The 22,665-nt window shown below is 37.6% G+C and overlaps 1 protein-coding gene across 22 annotated transcripts in view; it reads left to right on the forward strand.

The window, feature by feature from the left end:
• Positions 1-22,665, forward strand: part of DLG1 (discs large MAGUK scaffold protein 1) — a 149,279-nt gene that overhangs the window by 45,950 nt on the left and 80,664 nt on the right. For 17 of the 22 annotated variants that reach the window (XR_001859418.1, XR_001859417.1, XM_017726441.1 and 14 more), the window contains one exon: positions 5,305-5,469. Coding sequence is in view for 19 of the 22 variants with exons in the window: in XM_017726438.1 (XP_017581927.1) it covers positions 5,305-5,469 (165 nt within the window). In the remaining 3 variants the exon portion in view is untranslated. Of the gene's footprint in view, positions 1-5,304; positions 5,470-14,209; positions 14,318-18,270; positions 18,843-22,665 lie in introns of those variants that run through there. The other 5 variants (XM_017726440.1, XM_017726439.1, XM_008644128.2 and 2 more) reach the window with 5 other exon arrangements.

The raw sequence follows: 22,665 nt of genomic DNA on the forward strand, positions 1-22,665 counted from the left end.
AGGCCAGCCACAGCCTCCCGAGCGCGGCTCACTCGCCAGGGCCGTCTGTACAATGTCTTGGGCTGATTGTGCACAGGCTCGAGTTATCTGCGAGTAAGCATGGGGTGCTGTTAATCCCGAGTGGGTGCTCCATGCTACATACATGCTACCTACATACTACCTACATTGTACCTCTACTGTCTGCATCCCAAACGAACTGAAGGATTTCTGTTTGAACGGTAACTTGCTGGTAGTGCAGAGAGATTTTGCACCAGGCACTTCTCAATTTTTGAATAAAAGTTGTTGGGCTGGATAGCACTAAAAATAAAATGCTCTTGTCCTCTGAGAAGATGCACCCTTTGAATACTGAGTAAATACTTAAATGACAATGTGAAACAGTAATACAGGGTTACCTGTACCAGTCCTTCACGTAATGAAACAATTTATCTCACACAAGTACCCACATGAAATAGTGTTTTCAGTTTTTGTCTTTTTTTAGACCACATTAAAAGAACACTCACAATCTTGAGTGTTCCTTTTTTATTTTCTTTTCCTTGGCCTTCTGGAACAGGTGAACTTGATTACAAGTATTTCTGGAGTTTTTGTCAATGTATATACTTATCTTCAACTGTTTGTGGACGTCCATGACATGAAGCATTACATAAATAAGTTTAACACCAGCTGTGCATTTTGACATATGATGGAACACTGTGACCTAAATAATCATCTTATAAGCAGTTATAGTCAAGATACAATGTCAAACTGAAACTATCCAAGAAGGGTGAAATGCTTTATGTCTTTGTCATAGTTGTAGTTATTAGTAAAAACTTAGTGCTTTTATTTGAGAATGAAGCAGTTTGTTACTCGAAGTACTGAACTTGTGTTTGAAAAAGCAAACCCCAGGATCAAAAACCCTCTTCCAATATTTCAAATCATTCAGCTTATCATATGTTGAAGCCTAAGTTGAAAATAGTACTGAATGTCCTATTCCATGGTCAGTTAAGTTCTAAAAAGACATGAACACTATCATCTTTTCCTACATTACTTTTCTTTTGTTATTCACAGCCTTTCAACTTATCAGTATGATTTGCTGTTTACTTGGAAAGAGTTTTTATTTGGCTTTCTTTATTTCCTTGTTTTTACAAACAAAAACTTTTAAAGTTGACTTCAATTCTGCAACAGTAGAGCATATCTTCAGTTTCACATCATTTTTTTTTCCTTTGTGGGGAAGGCACTGTTATTTTCCTAAGCACTAATTTCTAGTTTAGCACTAGACTACAGGAAAGACTTGTACAAAATGCATTAGCATCTTTATTATGTTATTCATTTTTGATTAGTTTTGTTTTAGCAAGGTATGCAAAATTTGTCTGTATTGTTGCTCTTGTTATTAGAGTTGTTGGAAGTTGTTTTCTGCTGAAGAGTATCTGGATGACAGAGTTGTGAAAGCTGGGGAGATGTGAGAGCTGTAGGTATTTAGTCTTCTCTACCCATTTGTTTTTGATGTTGCATTCAAGTAATTCTATGCATGAGTGGATGCATTGCATGTCAAACAGTGCTTCACAATAGCTTCACTTGCTGGAATTATTTTTGGAAGGGTCCTTTCAGATTTAGTTTAATGGATAAAATGGAGAAATGACTAAAAAGGGACAAGTATTTAAACTTGGGGAATTCTGTGCAAATGGTGTAAAACTACTTGGTTTTATCACGCTGCCTGTTTATACTGCCTCAGAAAGGGTCTGGCCCTGTGAGCTTCTGTATATTTATCAAATTCAAATTATTAGATATACTTAATCAAGTCCTCTTTTGTTCTTAACCTCTTCTTAAACATGGTTGGACCTGTACAGTGAAAATGAAAACCTAACCTAGGGACAGACTATAAGTCAGACTGCACTTTCCCAGGGTTTGTTGTTTTTGTTGTTGGAAGTGAGCAGTAACCTGGGAGTTGTACGGCTGGTGGGTGGGCTAAAGTCTGGAGAAGGGAAAGGAGTTTGAAATATGTTATTTTTAAAATACACATAAGAGATTAGGAAGACTAAAGTGAACCTTTCAGAATAAGTTTCCTAAAACTTTTCTCTGCTTCTCCTGTTAACAGGGGATCTCTGTTCTGAAAAATGGTGCTATAAAATGTCTAGAAAATCCTTGTTTGTCCTGCATATTGTTGCAGATACTTTGTTCATTCTTATTATTGTCTAACTTTGCTAGGCCTGAGACTTGAAGAAGGATGTTGCGGGCCTGAAAAATGATTTTGCTGTGGTGAATTGGGTTCATTTTCTCATCTCATGCAAGCTAGTCCTGGTTTATTAAAGTAAATGGATTTTTCAGTAGTTTACACCAGTGACCATAGAGTTTGGTGACATTTCAAAACTTATTGAGGGTATAATTTAGCCTGAAGATATCCTGTTAACTATGTTGTATCAGAAGAGAAATGTTTTAAATTAATTTTGCCACATCTGTATTATGCAACAGGTGTATATGCCCCTTTGGGGCAGTATCTCTGTCAGAACTGTGTGTTAAATGTTTAGCACTTGCTTGCTTTGGATTTAAAATTATGGTTATAAATTGTAAAGCAATAAAGCTTCTTAAGAAGGAGTTAAATTGCTTGGCCACTACCTAATTCAGTGCTGGGAGGTGTGCAGCTGAGACTGTCTGCAAGTTCAGAGCTGCTTTGCCACACCTTTTTCTTTCTTTTGATGTGTCCATTGCTCGGCTGGCTCTTGTAAATTACGGTCTCCTTGAAGCCTGGATTTGGGTGCAGGATTGCATTCTCTTACTTGTAAGCAGACTAATGAGCTGCTCCTAGCCACTGGAGGTGGGTTGGCCCTACTCGTTACCTGCTTTTCTCCCTGTTATGCCAGCGTTGCTGTGTGCCTTAGCTAGTCATGAGGACAAGGGAACTACAGAAAATTTGTTATTGCTGGAAGAGGGGAAAAAACATTCTGCTGGATTAGCTTGCTGAGCTTGCTCACTGTGTGAAGTCAGCTGTATGCTCCCAGCAAGGGGCAGGGAGATGAAGTTGTACAGCTTGACTAAGAGCAAGTGAATGGGTTCTTGCTTCTTCAGACCCTGGCTGCCCTTGGAGTGAGCTGGGCTGTACTGTGAAATCGTGTCTTTAGACCCCTATGGAGAGGAACTTGCACAGGGCTTTGGATGCAGCAGCGTAATTAACTAGGCATGGCTGAAACAGCTGACTGAGTTCTTGTTCAGGGGCTGGAAGCTCCTGGGAGAGGAAGGGAAGGGGCAGTGGTGAGTGGTGGCTGTTCGACCAACCAGCTCACTTGAACGTGCTGCCTCAGTCAAGAGGCGCAGTATTCAGGGGTGGTGCTCTGTAGTAGAGCAGTAAACACACTTCCATGGAGAGTTAGCTGTTACAAGATACAGTAGTTTGCTTTACTTAAAGCACTTTGCTCAAAAGTAGTTTCTGTGAAGGGCTGTGGTACCTTTCAGAATAGGTAGTAGCGTGCATATTATGTTTTCACGCACTTCACAGAATCAACAAGGTTGGAAAAGACCTTTGAGATCCTCAAGTCCAACCTATGACCTAACACCACCTTGTCAACCACACCATGGCACTAAGTCTTTTCTTAAACAACTTCATCTCAAATAGTAAAGTCAATCTTAAATACTGCAGCAAAATCTAATTAGCAATTCACTTCTAAATTTTTTTTTTTTTTTTTGAGAAGACTGTAAGCTCTGTCAGTGCCTTTTAGGGGAGAATTCTTTACCACAACATTTTTCTCATTTTTAATCAAAATAATGACATACTGATCTATTAAAACTTCATATGCACTATTATATTAGAAGCACTGATACACTCTATAATGTAAACGTGTATCTATTAGTGAAATCTAGAGCCTGTTTGCACTCAGTGATGTTCAAGTATCTGTTTCTAATAAAGTATGTGCTTCTAATAAGTATGTCTGGTTTCAGGAAAAAAAGCAAGGTAATTCTGTGCTTTGTCTAAGGTATTAACTGTTCTGTAAAGGAAATTAGTTTTGCTTGACCTGTGATTGTTTGACTAGTTAGTTTGTTCAGGGTTTTTTTTTTGTGTGGATGTTGTTGTCTGTGCCCTGGCCCCCCAGTAAAACTGGAATGATCCACTTTTACTTTCTTCAGGATCTTGTCTGAGATGATCTGGAAACTAAATCCACTTTCAATTAATTTTCCTGTTTTTCATAATGAAATCAAAGCCTGAGGTCTGCTAGGAATATTTTGGATCTCAAGTCCAGCCAAATACAGTCTTCATCAGAGGAGCAGGCTGCTTTAAGCTCTCAGAATTCCTACATTCTCTGATGCTGCAAGACATTTTCTCTGCTTCTTGAAGCTCCAATGTTTATTTTCTCTAATTGCCAATGTGGTCTAATTTATACTCTGGTAACGTACCCTTGTATTTTTGGCCAACACTTTGTTTAATTTATAATTCTTCTCTGTTTCCAATGTTTAATATGGCTGCTCTAGAGAGCTAATGTCAACTCCTTTCAGGGTTTTATTTTGATAAGTGAAAAACAACTCAATCTCAGAAAAAAAGATGAATGGCAGCAGTCTGAGGCTGAGCAGTCCAGTATCTCACTGCTGCAGGGAAAAGAAAGAAAAAGAACTTTTTATCTTCTGGTAGTAGTGAGCCATTAAGTTGGTTATCTCATGAAACCTGTCTACTAAAAATTTGAAAAATTAGGGCTTTTTGAGTAACCACTGTAATTTTTCACAACTGTCAGACCTCACCATCTCTCCTTTGATATACATCCAGCTAAGCAGAAAGTGTGGAAGTGTTTGGAGTTGGGCTCTTGTGGTAAGAGAAGTCTTAGTGCTCTTGCTTTCCTCCTTGGAGTTATTTCTTTTGCCACAAGAAGTTGGTCTTGTTCTTCTCTGCTAAGTAGTGTTTTTGGAGAAAATACACTTGAATTGCTTCCACTTTACAATTGGGTCAAGAATGTGTTAAGCATTACAGGAGCTGGTAACAGATCATCTCAAGCAGTTTCTTTGTAGTTTATCCTTTCCCTATGAACTGTTAATAACTATGTATGTACTTGGGAGTATAGCAGTAGTGTGTGAAAGTGAATTGTGCTTAGAAAATGTTGGGATGCTTCTTATGAACACAGTAAACCCTGCGGGGGTTTATGTAGCTGTGGGACTAAAAGGGCTGGAACATTTTTGGACAGGACCAGTCTTTAAACTAAAAATGCTAATTAAAACTTTTATTTATAGATTTTATTACTTTGAAGTCAGCAAGGTCAGAAGAATAACTATTTCTGTCTGACTTAGATTTGCTGGATAATCTTTTCTCATTTCTGTGGTGGCCTGATCTTTTCCTATAATTTATTTTTTCAGAAATACCGCTATCAGGATGAAGATACACCCCCACAGGAGCACAGCTCTCCACACATTGCCAATGAGGTGACGGGTCCAGAGCTGGTTCATGTATCGGAGAAGAACCTGTCACAGATTGAGAATGTCCATGGATTTGTTTCCCATTCTCATATTTCACCAGTAAAGGTAGGCATTTTTAAAGTTAGAGTGAACTGTTTTGGTATGCTCTTTAGGATTTTCATTTTGTGGGGCAAAAAAAAAAAAAAAGCATGTGAAACACCTCTTTCTGTTTTTTATGGAACTGCTCATTTGTAAAATTTACTGTATAGACATTAAAGCATTGACTTAGTTTCCACAGATTCTAAGTAGACATGGTTGGTGGTAAAATGCCCAGAAAACAACTATAGGTAACTTAAGATTTTGGATATATTTTTGAGGGGCACTGTAGTTTGTGTTGTCAGTTACATTTTGGATTTTCAGTCAGAATCCCGTAGAGTCAATTCTGAGTTTGTTTCTAGTAAGTGTTTTAATTGAGGATCTATGTGCAGTATGTAATAAGCCAAGTGCAATAAATGTCTCTGGGGTTTTCCAGCATGCAGCACCATTATTTTCAAGATTGCTCCAGAACTTGAAGACAAATTTAAAGATTAAGACGACAAACTGAGTGTGAAGTTTGGGAGGGGGTTATAACAGGCAGTTTTATTTACTATGTTAGAAGATAGATGTAGCTCAATCATTTTCTGATGAAATGTGCTTTTGTGTGTTAGACTAAATGCTGTTTTCTATAACACCTCTGAGTCTTTATGGCTGGTTTTGAGGAAGAAGTGGAGAAATTATTTGATACTGGGGACTATTTGGGCTTTAGAGTGATGAGATGGGCTTACATTGTGGTAGGCTTATAGCTTGATACTTTTAGCATGCATTGTTTGTGTGTGATAGTGTCCTTTGTAACTGCAAAGAACAAATGCTGTCACATTGAGAGCAGCCCTGGGGAGAAGGACTTGGGGGTGCTGGTGGATGAGAGTCTGGACATGACCCAACCACATGCACTCACAGCCTTGAAAGCCAAACATGTTCTGGGCTACATCCAAAGCAGAGTGGACAGCAGGGTAGGGAGGGGATTCTGCCCTTTTGTGCTGCTCTGGTGAGACCCCACCTGCAGTACTCCACCCAGCTATGGGGTCCCCAACCTAAGAAGGACATGGACCAGTGGGAGCAGGTCCAGAGGAGGGCACAAAGATGATCAGAGGGCTGGAGCACCTCTCCTGTGAAGACAGGCTGAGAGAGTTGGGGATGTTCATCCTGGAGATCAGAAGGCTCCATGGACATGTTAGAGCCCCTTCCAGTACATAAAGGGGCTACAAGGAAGCCTGAGAGGGAATTTTTTGCTTGGTAGTGATAGGACAAGATGGGGAATGGCTTTAAACTGAAAGAGGGTAGACTTAGGTTAGATGTTAGTAAGAAATTCTTTCCTGTGAGTGATGAGGCACCGGCACAGGTTGCCCAGAGAAGGGGTGGCTGCCCCATCCCTGGAAGTGTTCAAGGCCAGCTTGGATGAAGCTTTGAGCAACCTGGTGTGGTGGAGGGTATTTAAGCCCATGGCAGGGAGTTTGAACTTGATGATCTTTAAGGCCCCTTCCAACCCAGACCATTCTATGATATTTTAAGAAAAAAATGTTTTGAACCTAGTTATAGTTCCATTTTTTTAATTAAGAAGAAAAATTTTTTTTAATGTATCAGCTCTTTATCATTGACTTGTAAGGATTTTGTAGAAGAACCAACTGTAGTGTGTGAGTGCATTTAGTAGTTACTTTCCAGATTTTCTAAAATTTTTAAAATGTGTATGATGATACTGAACCAGTTATTTTTACTTAAATCTCTATAATGAACTCTCAGTATTTTTCCACAGTCTTCAGCTAGACAAGCTGAATTGTTCAGCCCTAACAAATAACCTTTCTGAAGTGGGCTATATTGCCCTCTGAAGAGCCTTCTGAGAATACTAATGTGACAAAGCTTTCATTTTTGGGAATGGCTAGGACTTCAAACTTTTCTTGCTTATGAGGTTAGGCACACAATAATACACTTTCGTATGTCTAATTCTCCAAATATACTGATATTCGGAAAGTAATGAAACACATTTTATGCGCAACTATTAGAAATAAAAAAAAAATCCTCTTCCTCTGGGGACTTAAGGTCAACTCTGTTTATTCACAAGCTTTTTCTAATTCCTAGAGCAGTTAGTCTTGCCTTTAGAAAGCATAAAGGGATCAAAAAGGCAAAGAGAGGAGCTGTAAAACTGCCTGGAAGAAATTAAAACTTTTCAAAATAGAATTAAGGAGAATTAAGAATTAAGTATAGTTACAAAATATGGTGAGGCCTTTTCAAAATGCTGTGTGTCTTAGGTCTCTGAGGAGGATTGCTATTATTCTCAAATTGGTAAATGCTGGAAGATCATCACTCAGTAGGGAAGAAAATCATCACGCAGGAGGGAAATATCATTCAGTTTGTATTACCATTTTTAGCATATATGTGATTATTTTCAGGTAACTCCCCTGTATTAATATCAAAGCAATGTACGGTAAATTGAAATTGTTCAAAGCTTTGTTCATCTGAAAACTAGGGTGGGTGCTCCAGGTTTCAGTTGTTTACCAGTGTTTTGTGTAATTTTGAATTCTGATGCTAATTGACTGCTGGCTTGCTTCTCTACTGAAGAAAAAACCCAAGGTTGCTATTGTATTATTAGCATAGCTGGTCTGCTCTGGTTTCGGCCTGATGATTTGCGAGGTATTCATAGTTTTGGCATAGCTCATGCTGAAGATCAATTTAGCAACAACAGCTCTGATTTAAGAGTGCTTTGTGTGATTTATTTGGTAGGTTGGCTTGGTGCACTGTGCAAGGACCAGGTCTTGGCTCATATACAAGATCCTGATCAGCTTTCTTCAATAGTTCATTGCTTAAGGAAACTAAACATTACATGAATAAAATAATAAGAGGAGTTTGGTTTTTGTTTTAAATGTAAATGTTAAATGCACTTAAAATTTCAAATACAGAGTTAGTAGTTTGAAGAAGTCAGTGGTTTTATCATAATATGCTTTTTAAGCAATGCTGCTGAGGGCAGTAGAATTGGATTTTGAGGTATACCTTCTGTTACAGCAAGCTCTCTGCAGTATGGAGCAAGAATATGGAAGAACAGAAGAGAAGGGAGGTGCCTGGTTCTGACTAGTTTGTATATTGTTCTTCAGAGAAGTTTTCAAATACTCTAGGACTTAAAACAGCTTTTATAACTTGCTTGGACAGGTGGATGCTATTTCAAAGAGCAGTTTTTGATGACCAAAAATACAAATGTGTATCCCAAATTTTTAGATGATGAGTATGTGATTGCCATTTATCAAATGTTAAGTACTGTAGTAATTGAAGGCAGTTTATCTTCTTGACAGGAGAACTACCTCAGATTCAGATTGGGTTAAAATATTGCATGTTTGTAGTAAGAGTGAAATAAGAGGCACTAGCTGTGCTGATTTAAAATTTAAGTAAGACTTACAGGTTTGGTCTTGTTAGAGTGGAGCTTTGTCAGTTTAAGAAGACATGTTTACTTCCTGTGTCTCAAGTAACAAAGAAGGAAACTTGGCCCAGGAGGTTTTGTGTCCTCTGGTCTCTAATATTGCATGAAATGGAACGCTAATGCTGTAAAACAGCTTTTAAAACAAATATTTAATGGTAGAGAACCATGAAGAGATAGTGAAAATGGTCAAACTTCAAATCCTTCACAAATATTCTGTCCCAAAGGTTTTGAAGAATATTTTCAGGTAGCTAGGCAGCGAGTACCGCAATTTCTTCAGTATGGGGTTTCCAAATTCCACCTGGAAACGTGTGGTTCCAATGTGTGGTCCTGAGAGTCCTGCAATTATCTGCTCTGCAGATTTGCCACGAGATGGCGAGCTACAACAGGGTTTCCTTCACTGTAACACTGAATTCAGTGCTGTAGCACAGTGAGATCACAGCCCCTTTGGAGTGACGGGTTTGGAGTTAAAATTTGGTTTTATTAAACAGCTCCAATCAAGTCAATCTGTCACTGATATGATATGGTACCAAACAAGTTTTTTAAACTGTGGAGTGGAAGCTGAAGTTTTCTATCAAGGAAAAAAGCTTTGAATAACAGATTATTACAATGCTATAAAATAGCAGGTCATGGTGCAATAAGACCAAAAAAACCCCAGACTCTAATCTTTATTTAGAGCAACCTATGTATGACAGATATTTATCATATATATATGATGTAGCATGGCAATTCAGTATTTAAGTGTAGAACCCGATTGGGGCTTCCATATATTTCTGTATTATTTGTGTATTGTGTGTTGGTATTTGGAGCTATTATTTCACTGTTAAGACAGAAGCTCTAAAGGAAACATGTAATAATTTGTAAGATGCTAAACATAACTTGTACTGGAAAGATATACCATGATTAGTATGATAAATCTATATCTTGCTCTGAAATAAATTTCTAATATTGCAATATTCAATGCATTTCCATTATAGCCGTAATTCCCATTTGAAATTTGCACAAGTTCTTAAAAACTTTTCGAAGTATTTGATAAGTTTATAAATGATATTGTCATGTGGCTGCATGTGGTAACAGGAGGCTATATTTACTGACTGAGAAAAGTCTCTGCAGCTCTGTCTTTAATCAAATCTTTTTCGATGATTTGTCTCTGGAGATTTTCACCATAGCACCAATCTTCAAAGGTTGTGAGGAAAATGCCTGCACTCAGTTTGTTCCTTACATGTATCACAGATACGGGCAGCTGAACAGAAATGTTTTAGTTGGAACATTGTACTGGTTTTATAAGTCTAGTAAGGGGCCTAAAATTGCTTATTCATGCTATATATGGAAATGTTAATTATTGACTGAATGGTACATCTGTAAGGAGCTAAAGACTTTCTACTGGTTGAATATTTGGTATCTCTAGAACAGCCTTGTGCAATCATCAGTGGAGTAGCAGCATACTCTAGGAATTGTGAGGAGTAGATTGGGATTGGTGGAGGAAGTCTTTAACTTGTAGTTCCCTAATCATGGACTCATGTCCATATTTCATGTTGGCCACTTTCACACAGTTGGCCACTTCCCTGTCCTCATATGTTCACAGGAATGGTCATCCCTGTTCTAGGGGTGCTGGGGACAGACAGTGCTGAGCAGGTCAGGCAGTGCAGGGATTGCCTTCCCATTGCTGGTTGCCTGTTTGATCTCCTGCACAGACCTGTCATTCTGGCTGGGGCTGTTGTATTCTGCTAGAGCACTTGTGCTTCAGGTGATGCAGTGAAAATCCCCACTTCCCTTTACCAAAGGGAACATGTGGATTAATGTTGTTAGCCCATTTAAAGCAATTGGAGGGCTCTTTTGTGGTTATTACCTCAGTGACTAAAACTATGGCTTCATAATATTATGACATTAAATGCAAATGAGTTACTGTTTTCCTGTCTCTGAATGATTCCATGATTTTTTTTTTTTTGCCTTTTCTTTTATACCCCTTTTATATAGCTTTTTATAGCTTTTGTATTCTTAGTGTTTTTTAGCCTACATTCCTAAACTGATTTGTCAAGCTAGGAGACTAAACATCTTAGAAGCCTCATAGTTAGGGATCAGAAAGCCCCAGACACCAAGGTCCTTTCCAGAACACATTTTGTAAACTGAGATAGGATCATCCAGGGGATGGTTCCTTGGGGAGGGGGGCTCACTTGAGCCTCTCATTGGGGAATCTACCTGATCTATCGGGGGTGTGCATTGCAGTGTGCATTTTGGCACATTCCACCTGGACATGGTGCACCTTAGGATCCTTGAAATAAATACAGAGGTGAGATACCTTTTTCCCTTCTAACCGTGTTTGATTCTTGATTTTAAGACTAGGAAAAGGCATCATAAACAATGAAATGCTTCAAACTGAAGTGAAATACTGTTCTCCATTGAATAAAAGATGGAAGTTTTACCCCTGAATTTTAACTAAAGGAATCTTTTTGCCTGAGTGATGCACCCAGTGAATACCTTTGAAGCAGTAGCTGTGCCCAGTGTCAGTGCTCCTGTGCTTTATCTCTGCTTACACCTTGCAGTGTCAGATCTGGGAGAAAATATTCAGGCTCAGTTTGCATTGGAGTGCAAGTAGTCTTGTATTAGAATAAAAGCAGTAAGACAAGAGTTTACCTTCTTTGGCTCTGTGAACCTCTGTTGGAGCTTGTGGTGGTGTATTGAGCAGGGAAGGATCACTCTACACCTACACTGTTCACTGCTGAGAGAGGCAGTAGGCTAGTTGGGCATTTTATTTGACCTAGTCCTGTGAGTGCCTGTAGGGTGAGACGTATGTCCTTCAGCCTTTCTTCTCCTCTTACTTAGAAGCAGCAGCTTGTGTTTTTGTGTCCCATATCCTGCACTTTGTGAAGTGGACACATAGTTTCAAAAAAATGTCTAATAGTCTCTCAGTGGTACCCAAACCTTTGCCAAGACAGGCTTTGTAATCCTAGCACAGCAGTTCTGCTGACTACATGCACTGTAGCTTTACTCTGTGAAATAAATATCTTGTGCCCACTCGGTGTATGCCTGCTTTTTTTCACATGTTTAGTCATCTTTGGAAAAGTATTTCCAGGACCTAATGGTATTTAAGCTTAATGGTTTTAAATTAACCCTGATTTGAAACTGCTTATCTATTAGTGCTGCAGTGCTGTGTAACAGCCTACTTATCCTGACTGTAGTATCACAGGAATGAGATATGGCAAGGTGATTCTTGTTCTTAAAATAGCTTCCAGAAGGGAGAGGAGAAATTGGAACTCACTCTGATTTCTGTACTGGCAAAACACGGTGAAACTGTTCTAAAGAGCAGAATCAATGAGCATGTGGAGAAATTAGAGATGAGAAAGCAGTGAATGCATTGCAAAGAGAATTCCTGCTACACAAATCCCTTAAAGCATGTGCTTAAAGATCATCTTGTTGATGTAGGTTTTTAGGTTTTCTTAGATGCACACAATAGATGCACTCAAAAAAGATTATGGAGAAACTTAAGCTGCCATGAAATAAGGAAAAAAATATTTTGGTATTTAGTTGTTAAAAAAACCCAAGCAAACATAAGTGCCCCACCAAAACCAAACCAGCAACAAAAGGAAAGTAAAGGTTAAGGAAGAAGATTGGTAATCATGGATGGAGGTTACCAGAAGGATCTTGGAAGAACTTGTGTTCTCATTGCATCATCTCAGGGGAATAAGAGCTGAGGTTTATAACGGATTAATGGAATAATCATCTCAGTACTCAATTTACAGTCAAAAAGGCAAATGGAATACAAGGAATAATCGGAGACGCAAATGGGAATATAACTGCATTATCTTATCGCTCTAGAAATCTGCACCATTCATTATCTAGATTAAGAAGGAAAATTTAGATACTCAAAGAAGAACAACAAGAATGGTCAGAGACAGAGGGCAGCTACTGTGGAATGAAGAATGAACTAGTTTGACCCCTCAGTTTGGGAAAGAATTGACTCAGGAGATACCAATGAAACTAGAGTTAATAATGCTGAGTCTCTAAAATGATGAGAATGACTAGGGAATGGTTATTTCAGAAATGAAAATTTGTATTCAGAACTATAGATTAGCAGGTGACAGTTGTTTTACGGCCTGTAAACACAGTGATGTATAATCAGCCTCTGACTTTGAAATAATCTTTCAACTGCTGATAGCCTTTTGGTTTCTGGCTATACCAATCAAGGTATTACAGCATACATTGCTTGTCTACTCTGCCCTTTTTCTTCAACTGCAAACAAGCACCTTTATTTAACTCCTTCCCATTAATCTGTATGGAAATAGCTGTATTTTATATATATATATATATATATAAAAATATATTATATAATAGTTATATAAATGTGCATATTCACACATCCTTCCTTCAATGCCAACAGTCTCCCTTCCATGTGAACCCAAATCTTGTGTTGGTAGTCTCAACAGGTTCCCTTCTTTTTATCTCCTGGTGTGTCTTCCCTCTAATCCCCTCTGTTCTCTCAAGTGCTTCCCCGGAAGTCTTTTTAGTGCTTGTGGAGCTGCTGTTAAAATGGCCTTCTCTGTAAATTGGGAGAGTTTTTCTGCTCTCGGAAAGGGTAGTGGTCTTCATGATTTGAACCGTGCAGGTTCAAGGTTAACCAACAGTCAAAGTAATTTTAACTTCCTCTTTGCCCCAGTAGATTTTCTTGTCCTGCTCCAGTCTGAGCAGGTAGGTGAGGTTATCCTGAAAATGAAAATACTGTTTCCATTTAGAAATCAAAGATCATGTAATTTGCAAGATGGGTTATGATTGTGAGAAGGTTGCAATCTGTTACTTTTTTCTAAATTGAGAGCTTTGTAAAGCTTTACCATCTTCAGCAGAAAGGCAGTGCTTCTGGTGTTAGGAGCATACCTAGAATACTGGGAATTATAAAGAAAAACTTGACCATACCCTCAGACATATTTATTTTTAGACTAGTATTGTACTTTGGTGGTCACACTTGAGAGGAGCTGTTATGCAGTCTTTAATTAAAATGCATTGCCCAAGTTCTTGGTAGGTTATTGCTCTTAAACTTCCTGTAATTAAAGATGTGGAAATATATACAAAGGTGTCAGTTTGTGTTTTATAGTAAGAAACAGTTGACCAAATCTGCCCAGTTCTCCATATGGATCTGCTCAATAAATTCTTGTCAACAGAGACAAGAAAGAAAAACTGTAACAGATGGACTCCGGATTAATCCAAACATTAGAACAACCTAAGATACAGTAATCAACATCAAGTCATCCTAGTAACAGGTTGCACTGTTTTCACCCCAGATTTTCCTTGAGCTCTCAGTGCAGTTGGGTTCATTTTGATGACTGAAGCAAGCCTAAGGAGACTTGCATTAAACACAAGATGTTTTTATCAGTCTGGCATGCCAAAAAGATGGGCAGGAGGTTCATGAGCAGGGTGCGGAAGACCAGGCAATTCAATCTGCCCAGATTGGTAGGTTGTCTGAGGTGTATTGTGAGTAATAAGGTAATGATCTTTTATATTAAATATTTATACTAAAATAGATCATTATTGTATAATTGTGATGGGATGTTTACTTATAAGTTAGTTCCAGCAGTAAGATATGTCCTTTTTATTGATTATGTGTATGACACTTGGTCAAGAACTATTCTTCAGTCCTATCTGAACTAATAGTTAAAATAGACTTTCTAGCATCTCTTAGCAAAAAGGGCTAACAATTTTTTTTCTCCATAGTATTTGAGTCCTGAACTCCTGGGCTTTGGCTTAAAATATTGCATAAACTTGTTAATGAGACTTAGACTTGTTATGCCAGTAAAAGTTTATTAAATCTAGAATTCTGAAAAGTGTAAGAAGTAAACATGAGTTTGTATCTATGTTTTCAGTATTGTTTTTGTTCCCGTGCCTGAAGAGTTTAAGTTGCATAGTCTTATGTTTGAGTATCCAAGTTCTGCACATTTCTTTTGTCTCTTATTTTTTTTGGTCAAAACCTAAGTGATATTGAAAATAAAATAAGTCCCTGCCATTGTTTTAGGTAATTCTTGAATTTTCTCTGTTAATTCAATCAGGTTTTTTTCCTTTAGGGTCTGTGCTTATTTTAGCCAATACTCTGTTTAGCAGAATAGTAGTAAAACTAATATAAAACACTTTTCAAATGCTTCAGGGGGATTGTTGTTTTTTGTTCAGAAAGGGTAATTGAGATATAACTGCTGTTTCTGTTCACAAACAAGTTTTGTTCCTGTGCCTTTTTAATTTTTGGGTGTGCATTCTGCTTGTAAAGTTATGCCCGGGAAACCTTTATCTGAGAAATTAAAATAGAGCATTATGTTATGTTTTTACTTGTCTCAGCAAACTGATAATACCCATTTGCTTGGATACTAAGTCAGAGGAATTCTAGCCCATATATTTGATATTGATTTTTACATTTAATAACCACTGCGATTACTATATCTTGTTAATTGGCCACAGAACAAATAATGTTACTCTGCTGCCACAACAAATGCAGATGAATCTTGCAGTAAATTTCTTAATCTGTAGACAGATATGTGTACTATTGTAGAAATCTTAATTATGTGCTGTTTTATTTCAGGGTAGAAGTCTTTTCACATCTGCAAATTCTTAATTCTTGCCTTACAGTAAATAGTGTTTTTTGTTTTGTTTTAGTATGTGATGTTTTTTGTTTGCTTTGTTTTTAATTTTATGCCCATCAGTTCAATATCCAGAATATGAAAAAGAGGTGATGAAAGCTCTCCACTCCTTTTAGGTCTTCCTGCAGTTTTCCGATGAGCCTCCCTGTTCTGCCTCCTGACTCTGGAGGCATTCACAGATGCAATTCCAGCTGCGACATCTGTGTTGATGATTTTCCTTTCTCTGGATATTGCCTTTTCTGTGCAAGTAGAACTTTTTCCAGTTTCTACTCGTACATGTTTGACCCTCTGTTGAAATGCTCTTTGACTGAAATGAGCCCTTGTTTTTACTGCCTCTCACTGATTTCTCAACTGTACAAGTGACCATTCTTCTAATCTGGACTCCTTTGTGCTATCCTGATTTTGTGCCACCTCTAGAGCTATGCCTTGCCTTTATCTTCAGGTTGCTTTGTAACATGTAAAAATCAGGGTTTGTCTCATCACCACAGTGCTGGCTCCTTCTACAAATAACTGCAACTGTGTCTGCTTAGGCGTCAGCAAATCTTGCTCGATATCATTGCATCCATATGGAGTGTAGGTGACACAGATTGCTGGCTTGCATCACCAGTGGGGTTGCATAACCTCTTCCTTAAGTACTTTTCTGGATTTCTCTCTCAGTTGAAATTAAATCATTATTGCTTCACTGTCAGGAAGCTTTTTGTCCGTATGATGCTTTCCTGAAGTGCTGATTTCTAAAATGACTTTGTCATTGATGCCATAGCGGATTGTTGGCTGTGTGGGAATCATCCTTGAAAGAAATTTCATGCCTTAAAACACAGCAAACCTCTCTTATCTTCAGACTGATTGATGTAACAGTAAAAAAACCAGGTACTTGATAGATTGCATGTCCATGTATTATGTTTTCTTCCAGAATTTTAAACAAACTCTTCCATGTGATTCTCTGTTTGGAGCCTATGGGGAAAAACAGAGAGAGAAATGAATTCTTAAAGTTCTTTTGAATGTTAGACAAATTCTTGTGCTCTAAGATATTTAATAAGCTGTATAGCAGTGTTGACATTCAAGGCCAAATGTAGAAGAATATAAAAAATATTTTCACCTTGGCTCTTTATAAAAAGACTTGTAACTCAAAGCATGACATTTGTACCTTGTTCCAAACACCTTCAATTATAGCCAGGGATTAATCAATTTCTCCGGTAATAAATTCATAGCATTTTTCAGGCTAGGTATGTTTTCTGTGTCTGGAAGAAGGTAGGGCTCAGGAAAGGCTGCAGTCTTCCTGTGACAAAATTCCCATTATAAATAGCTTGTCCATTTGAAAGGATCATTGTATCTACTGTGTCTCAAGCATTTCTCAACCTCCATTATTTATCTTATGCTCATAGCTTTAAGGACATGGCACAAGTCAGACCGAGTTTCATATGACTTACAGTGATAAACCATTGTATTTTATAAATATTAATAAAGTCTGTCTGAAAGGTGTGCTCAGAATATTGGCATGTGGTGTGTTATTGAGCTGTACTAGTTACTAGAAGTAAATGGTGCATTGATCTCACTACGACAGATTTCAATTAATGTACTTCTTATTTCTGCTTGTAATAGAAGCCAGCAGGAAAAAACTGTAACTCAGAATAGGATTGCTGTCAGTAAGAATTTGTTAAACAGCAGATTATGTTGCACCCCAAAAAGTATGTGGGGGAATTTGGTAACCCCACTAAAATGCACATCATGAATCAGTGGATTTTTAGAATTATGTGTCTGTAAGGAATTTTTCTGCCTTTGTTTATCATATGGAGACTTTTCTGCTTTTTAAAAATGTTTGCCCTGGTGCTATGATTATGACTGTAGAAATATACCACAAATGGTTTTGATAACTTTTGGCTTTCCAGAGATGAGCTAGTACTGAAAGCTTGACATTTAACTGATTTCCTAAATAATCCCTCTGATGTGAGCTGGAGGATTTTTTTAAAGATAGTCGGCTATAAAAATTTGGATGGTGAGTTCTGTAAGATAACTTGAGTTCCATATAATCTTTCAGATAATTATTCTGAATTCTTTTTTACTATGAAGAGAGCAGAGAAAACCTATAACAGTAATGCTTGTCATGTGCATGGGAGATCAAAATAATCTTACTGAAAAGTCATTAGTGAATAGTAAGAATTTTTTGGTTTTGATTTATTCTTATACTTTTGAGAAGTAATGTTGAGTCACAAAGATATGTATTTATTGTTTTCATAATATGCTTACAGTAGCCACAGAAATTTGGGCATAGGTGTTATGAACGTGACACGTTATTCACAGAACAAGAACAACAGAGTGTGGACTTGTAGTGTTTAATCTTAGTCTCTCTGATCCTCTTGATAATTAAAAAAATCCCCAAACCGCAGCAGAACAACCTCACTAGACATCCTCTCTGATACACAACACAAAATGACTGTTCTGTGGCACTGTGATTCACTCCCTCCATAGTTGTTTTATGCACAAAAGAACGGGGAAAAACAAGAAGAAACCAGCAAACAGTTGTTTTTTAGATATTTGTTTTGAACATGGTGTTAAAGTAGTTTTGCTCTGTGGAATGTTTTCATAAAGACAGAATCAGTGAACAAGAGCAGTTCTGCTTTATATTCCCTGTTTTGTTTGCTTCAGGTTCATAATTTATGCAAGCAAGGAAGTGAAAAGATGCTATTGGATATTTCTACAGGCAGTGATTGAAACTTGGTTATTTTTGATCTGTGCTTTCTCCACCCAGTAGCTGTTATCATCCACCACCATCCTCATAGCTGTGAATTTGTAACGTTGTACTGTACCTGCTACCCAGCTTCCCTTAAATATCTGTTGGCAGCTAGGAAGAGAAAGCAAGGTTTTCATCCTGTGCATTCCGGAAAGGAAAAATAAGGAAAACCTTTGCTTGCTGCTTTTTTTTTTTTCTTAACATTTTAAATTTCTCAAGATTATACTCGTCATTGTAATCAGAGGTAGAAAGGGGATGTAAGGGGTGGAAAGCCTTGGAAGAAAAATAGCATCAGTTAGCAAGAATTTTATTTTCCTGGTTTGTAAACGATGCTGCTGTAATTCTATCTGCATTTTTTTCCCCCTGCTCATTCACCACTCAGCAGCTGGTAGGGAATTAAGACTGCCTGGCAACCACCTGCAGAGCTGCAGAGATGAATTACATTTTCGGAAATAACACACTCCTCTATTCTCGCGCCAGTCGAGGCAACACTGGCTCCAGCCACAGCTCTGTAGGCCCCAAACAGAAGCAGTGGGCAAAGAAAGGCTCAACAGATGAGTTACGGACTGAGCCTTCCCGGTGGCAGCAGATAGTGGCATTTTTCACTCGGAGACATGGTTTCATTGACTGCATTTCTGTCGCTGCCAGCTCCACCCAGGTAATATGCCACTTGTTAAAGTGATTGTGTCTGCATGTTTTCTGGTTACTTGCTAGTCAGAAAGAGCAATTGTTTATATATGCATGGTTTCATATAATCTCTTATTTATGAATGGCATTTTCTGTCTGCTTTCATTTTCATAATTTAAAGAGATCTGTATAATTTCTAGTATTAAAGCATGAAAATGAAAACACTAAATGAGGTCTGATATTTATTTATTTTGCAAGTGATGAGCCTCCAGCAATTTTAAATATGAGATGTTCTAATGAAACAGTGAAATATTGAAAAATGTAGTTTGCATTCTGCTGCGTAGCTCTGGAGGGCAATAATGTAGTTAAGAATTATCAATTCCATAGCTCTAGTAAGATGTCAAATCAAATAGACTATGTATTTAATGGTTAAGGAATTTTATCTAAAGAATTAAATAATTTAAAACCTTAACTCTAGGTAACACAACAAGTTCAATTCTGTAACAGCTTTCTAGGTTTTTTGGCTACTAATAATACATAAATGAGATGAAGGAATGTCTCCCATACATACAGGGTGTGTATTCAATAGTGCAGTCTGTAAGAAAAACATGACATTTTTCAACTTCACTGTCCATCTGCTCTATGTGATGTTTGTATTAATCATCATTCAAAGTCAGGTAAAAGCAAGCAAGCTAAATTTTAAGTGTGTGGCTTTCAGATGAGTTCTTAAGGTTGACACTGAGAGAAGTTCAAACTTACTTGCATTACAAAACTAGTATCTCTTTGGAAAATATGACTAAGACCTATGGAACAATGCTGAAATGTCAGAATTATTTAAACATGGGAGATTAGGTTTGTTTTGCTTACTGTCAAGCAAAATTCATCATTAGTCAAGATGTCTTGAATGATTTAACCTGGAAGACTACAAAAACTTATAAAAGAAGGAAAAATTTGTTACCCTCAGACACTGTAATTTTATTAGGATAATTGCTATCTGTTAGTAATTGTTTCAAAGATGGTAAGCTGGCACTTCCTCTGAAATCTGCTTATTGTTACCTCTTTTTTTGCTTATGAACTTGGAGTAAATGAATAGGACAGCTTAGAGGTGAATTTTCACTTTCTTGTTGCATCTTGTGCATGATGTGGAAGATGGATCCTGTAGTTTCTCTAATGGGTCATTATACAAATCCAAGTGATGTATTAGGTAGACATAATAGCTTTTAAATAGTGTTATTTTTTTAAAGTCAAAATATACAGTATTAACCTTTCAAATAAAAGTTGTAGTTGCTCTTATTTGTTTAAAGCTTGAAGAAGCAATGTTGGAATGTTTGAAGCTCACAATTGGACTGACTAGTCAGGCCTAGAAATCTGCTGATAAATAAAATATGGAATAGCCTCTGCTTTGAGTGAGGGTTGGACCAGGTAAAGTTCCTGAGATCCCTTCAAACCAAAGCTGTGATTCCATGAATATGCCAGTGTTAGTTCTGTTTTTCTGCTATGAAAAAGATTGCTTACCTCTCAGCCAGCCTGCCAAATTCTTTCGTAGCTCTGACAGTTCATTAAAAAGAACTGTTTATACATGTTCATGGCCTGAAGGAGGGGAAAAAACATGAAATATTTTGAAGTGGTTGTTAAAAAAACCTTAATGAGCATGTTCAGAAGTAATGCATTAAAAACATAAGAGCTTGTTGAAGCCAGTTCCTCTGGAAAGATGCTGTACTGTGCTCATACCTTATCCACCCATGGCAGCTGTTCTACCTTAGGAGAGAAAAAGGCATTTGGAGGTTGTTCATTGTGGTGCAGTTTTGTTTTTCAGTTCTCTTCTGTTTGTGTTCTGTGTTGTAGTATTCTGAACATTCTTGATGCCTTTTATTTGTTCATTTGAGATATATCCCCATCATTTGAATGTAATCACATTTGCAGAGTCCAAATAAGCAATTAAATGCGATATACTTCTCTAACCTGGCCTGTAGAAATTTTACTTGTGATCGTGGGCTTTAATTAGTCTTATTGTTGTGACATGATTTTTAACAGATACAAAATCAATTTGATGGTTTTTAAAGTAGTTGTATCCTGCTTCCCCTGTCACTCTGCTACAAAGCCCCCAGTTTCAGCCGTCCCTTCATTTGCTTGGCTTTCTTGGATAGCGTGAAATGGTCATACTTGCTTCATTCCCTCCATCTCCAGTGAAAGGGAAATGAATCCTGGAGAAGGGGCAGCACATGCCTGTGCTTCTCTGGGACCTGCTTGGGTTACCATCACCCCAGCGAGGTGGTAAGAGGACTTTGGATTTTGAGGTAGGGTATTTTTTGAGTAGGATCTTTGTATCCTAAAGAAACAAGGCTTCAGTTGATGATGGTTATGGTAGCACTGCTTTTGCTGTGGTTATCCCTTGGTTTATGCCCAGAAGAATTCACATGTGCCCAAATGCATGGTGCCCAGGTAACCACACCAGACTTCTTTATGAGTCCTGGAAGCAAATTTAATGTGCTCAGGAATTTGAGGCCGTTATTTTTTCTTCCTGCTTGTTCTCTGTGATATGGTGTTAGTCACTCAATTAGAAGAATTAAGGAATTTGATTAGGAGCCAATATATAAATTTTTATCAGCAAATTTATTAATTTCTTTAATAAAAGCCGAATCTGTGGTATAAAATGGAAGGTAAATGAAAAAACCAAGCACACAACAAATTTATACTGTCACAAGGGTGAAAAACTGTGCCATGAGCTTAGGAAATGTGCAATATTATGCAAATGAGAAATAGTGGGTAATGTCAAGTGCTGTCCTAACAGGAGGTATGCATCTTGCATCAAGGAAGATAGCTGTATCCAGAGCACTGCTTTTCCCTGAAGTCTTTCCAGAGCTCTAAGAAGCCCCTATTCTTGCCAGTCAATCCAGCCATCATGTCTCAGAAGGCATTTTAACTGTTGGTATTTGGCCTGTGCTGTGCTACAAATCCAGAAACGGATTTGTCTGAATGCCACATGTCATTAAACTGTTTTTAACAGCAATGCACTGAGGCTGTTCTTAGCACGTAACCGAGCACGATACACTTGCAGTAGTTGATACTAAAAAAATGTTTAGCTCCTTGAATATGCTGTGTTAATTTTTACTTCTATTTTCTAGGACATGTTTTAGGAAAGATGAGAAGGAGCAGGGCAGAAAAATCATCCTAAATCCACTTAACCCTTTCAAAAACAAATTTCAGAGCTTATCAACTGCTTTTATGAGTTATTTGAGCTCAGTCATTTCTCGAATTTGTGTATCTTCCTTTTAAGATCTTGATAGAAGTTTTACTGTGTCATTAGTCCTAGACTATTGCTCTCAGAGTCACTGGAATATTATGGATATAGTTCTAGCATGTGTAAAATGCTATGTCTAGTCACACAACCACATAGAGGTGTTGTAAGGTGTGTTAAAAAGATAATGATTGAAAAAAGTCAGGTCTCTACCCTAATCCCTCTTTTATTGTACTTCTTGAAAATCTGATTTCTTAGGGCAATATTTATCAACCTTCCTGTATTTTGATATCTATTGAAGTATTTATATATTATTACTGCTAATATCGTGGTGAATGCAGGAGAAAGCAGCTTTAAATAGTACGTGCTTTGGATGATTTTCTCTATAACAAAGCACCTTCTGAAACTGAAACATGGGTTTTACTGTACTAAGTTTCCTTCTTATTCTTGATTTTTAGCTATGCAAAATCACACATTTATAAAAGAGTGAGTTTATTTTGCAAATTAGTTCTGCTACTGGTTGCATTTTCTGTAAGGTGGCATTGTAGCAGTGATGAAAATGGTATGAGTTTATTCTGTCAGAGGAATGCGTTAATATGTGTTCCGATCAATAGGC

This window comes from Corvus brachyrhynchos, unplaced genomic scaffold, assembly GCF_000691975.1.
Source record: "Corvus brachyrhynchos isolate BGI_N302 unplaced genomic scaffold, ASM69197v1 scaffold221, whole genome shotgun sequence".
Classification (NCBI taxonomy): Eukaryota; Metazoa; Chordata; class Aves; order Passeriformes; family Corvidae; genus Corvus; species Corvus brachyrhynchos.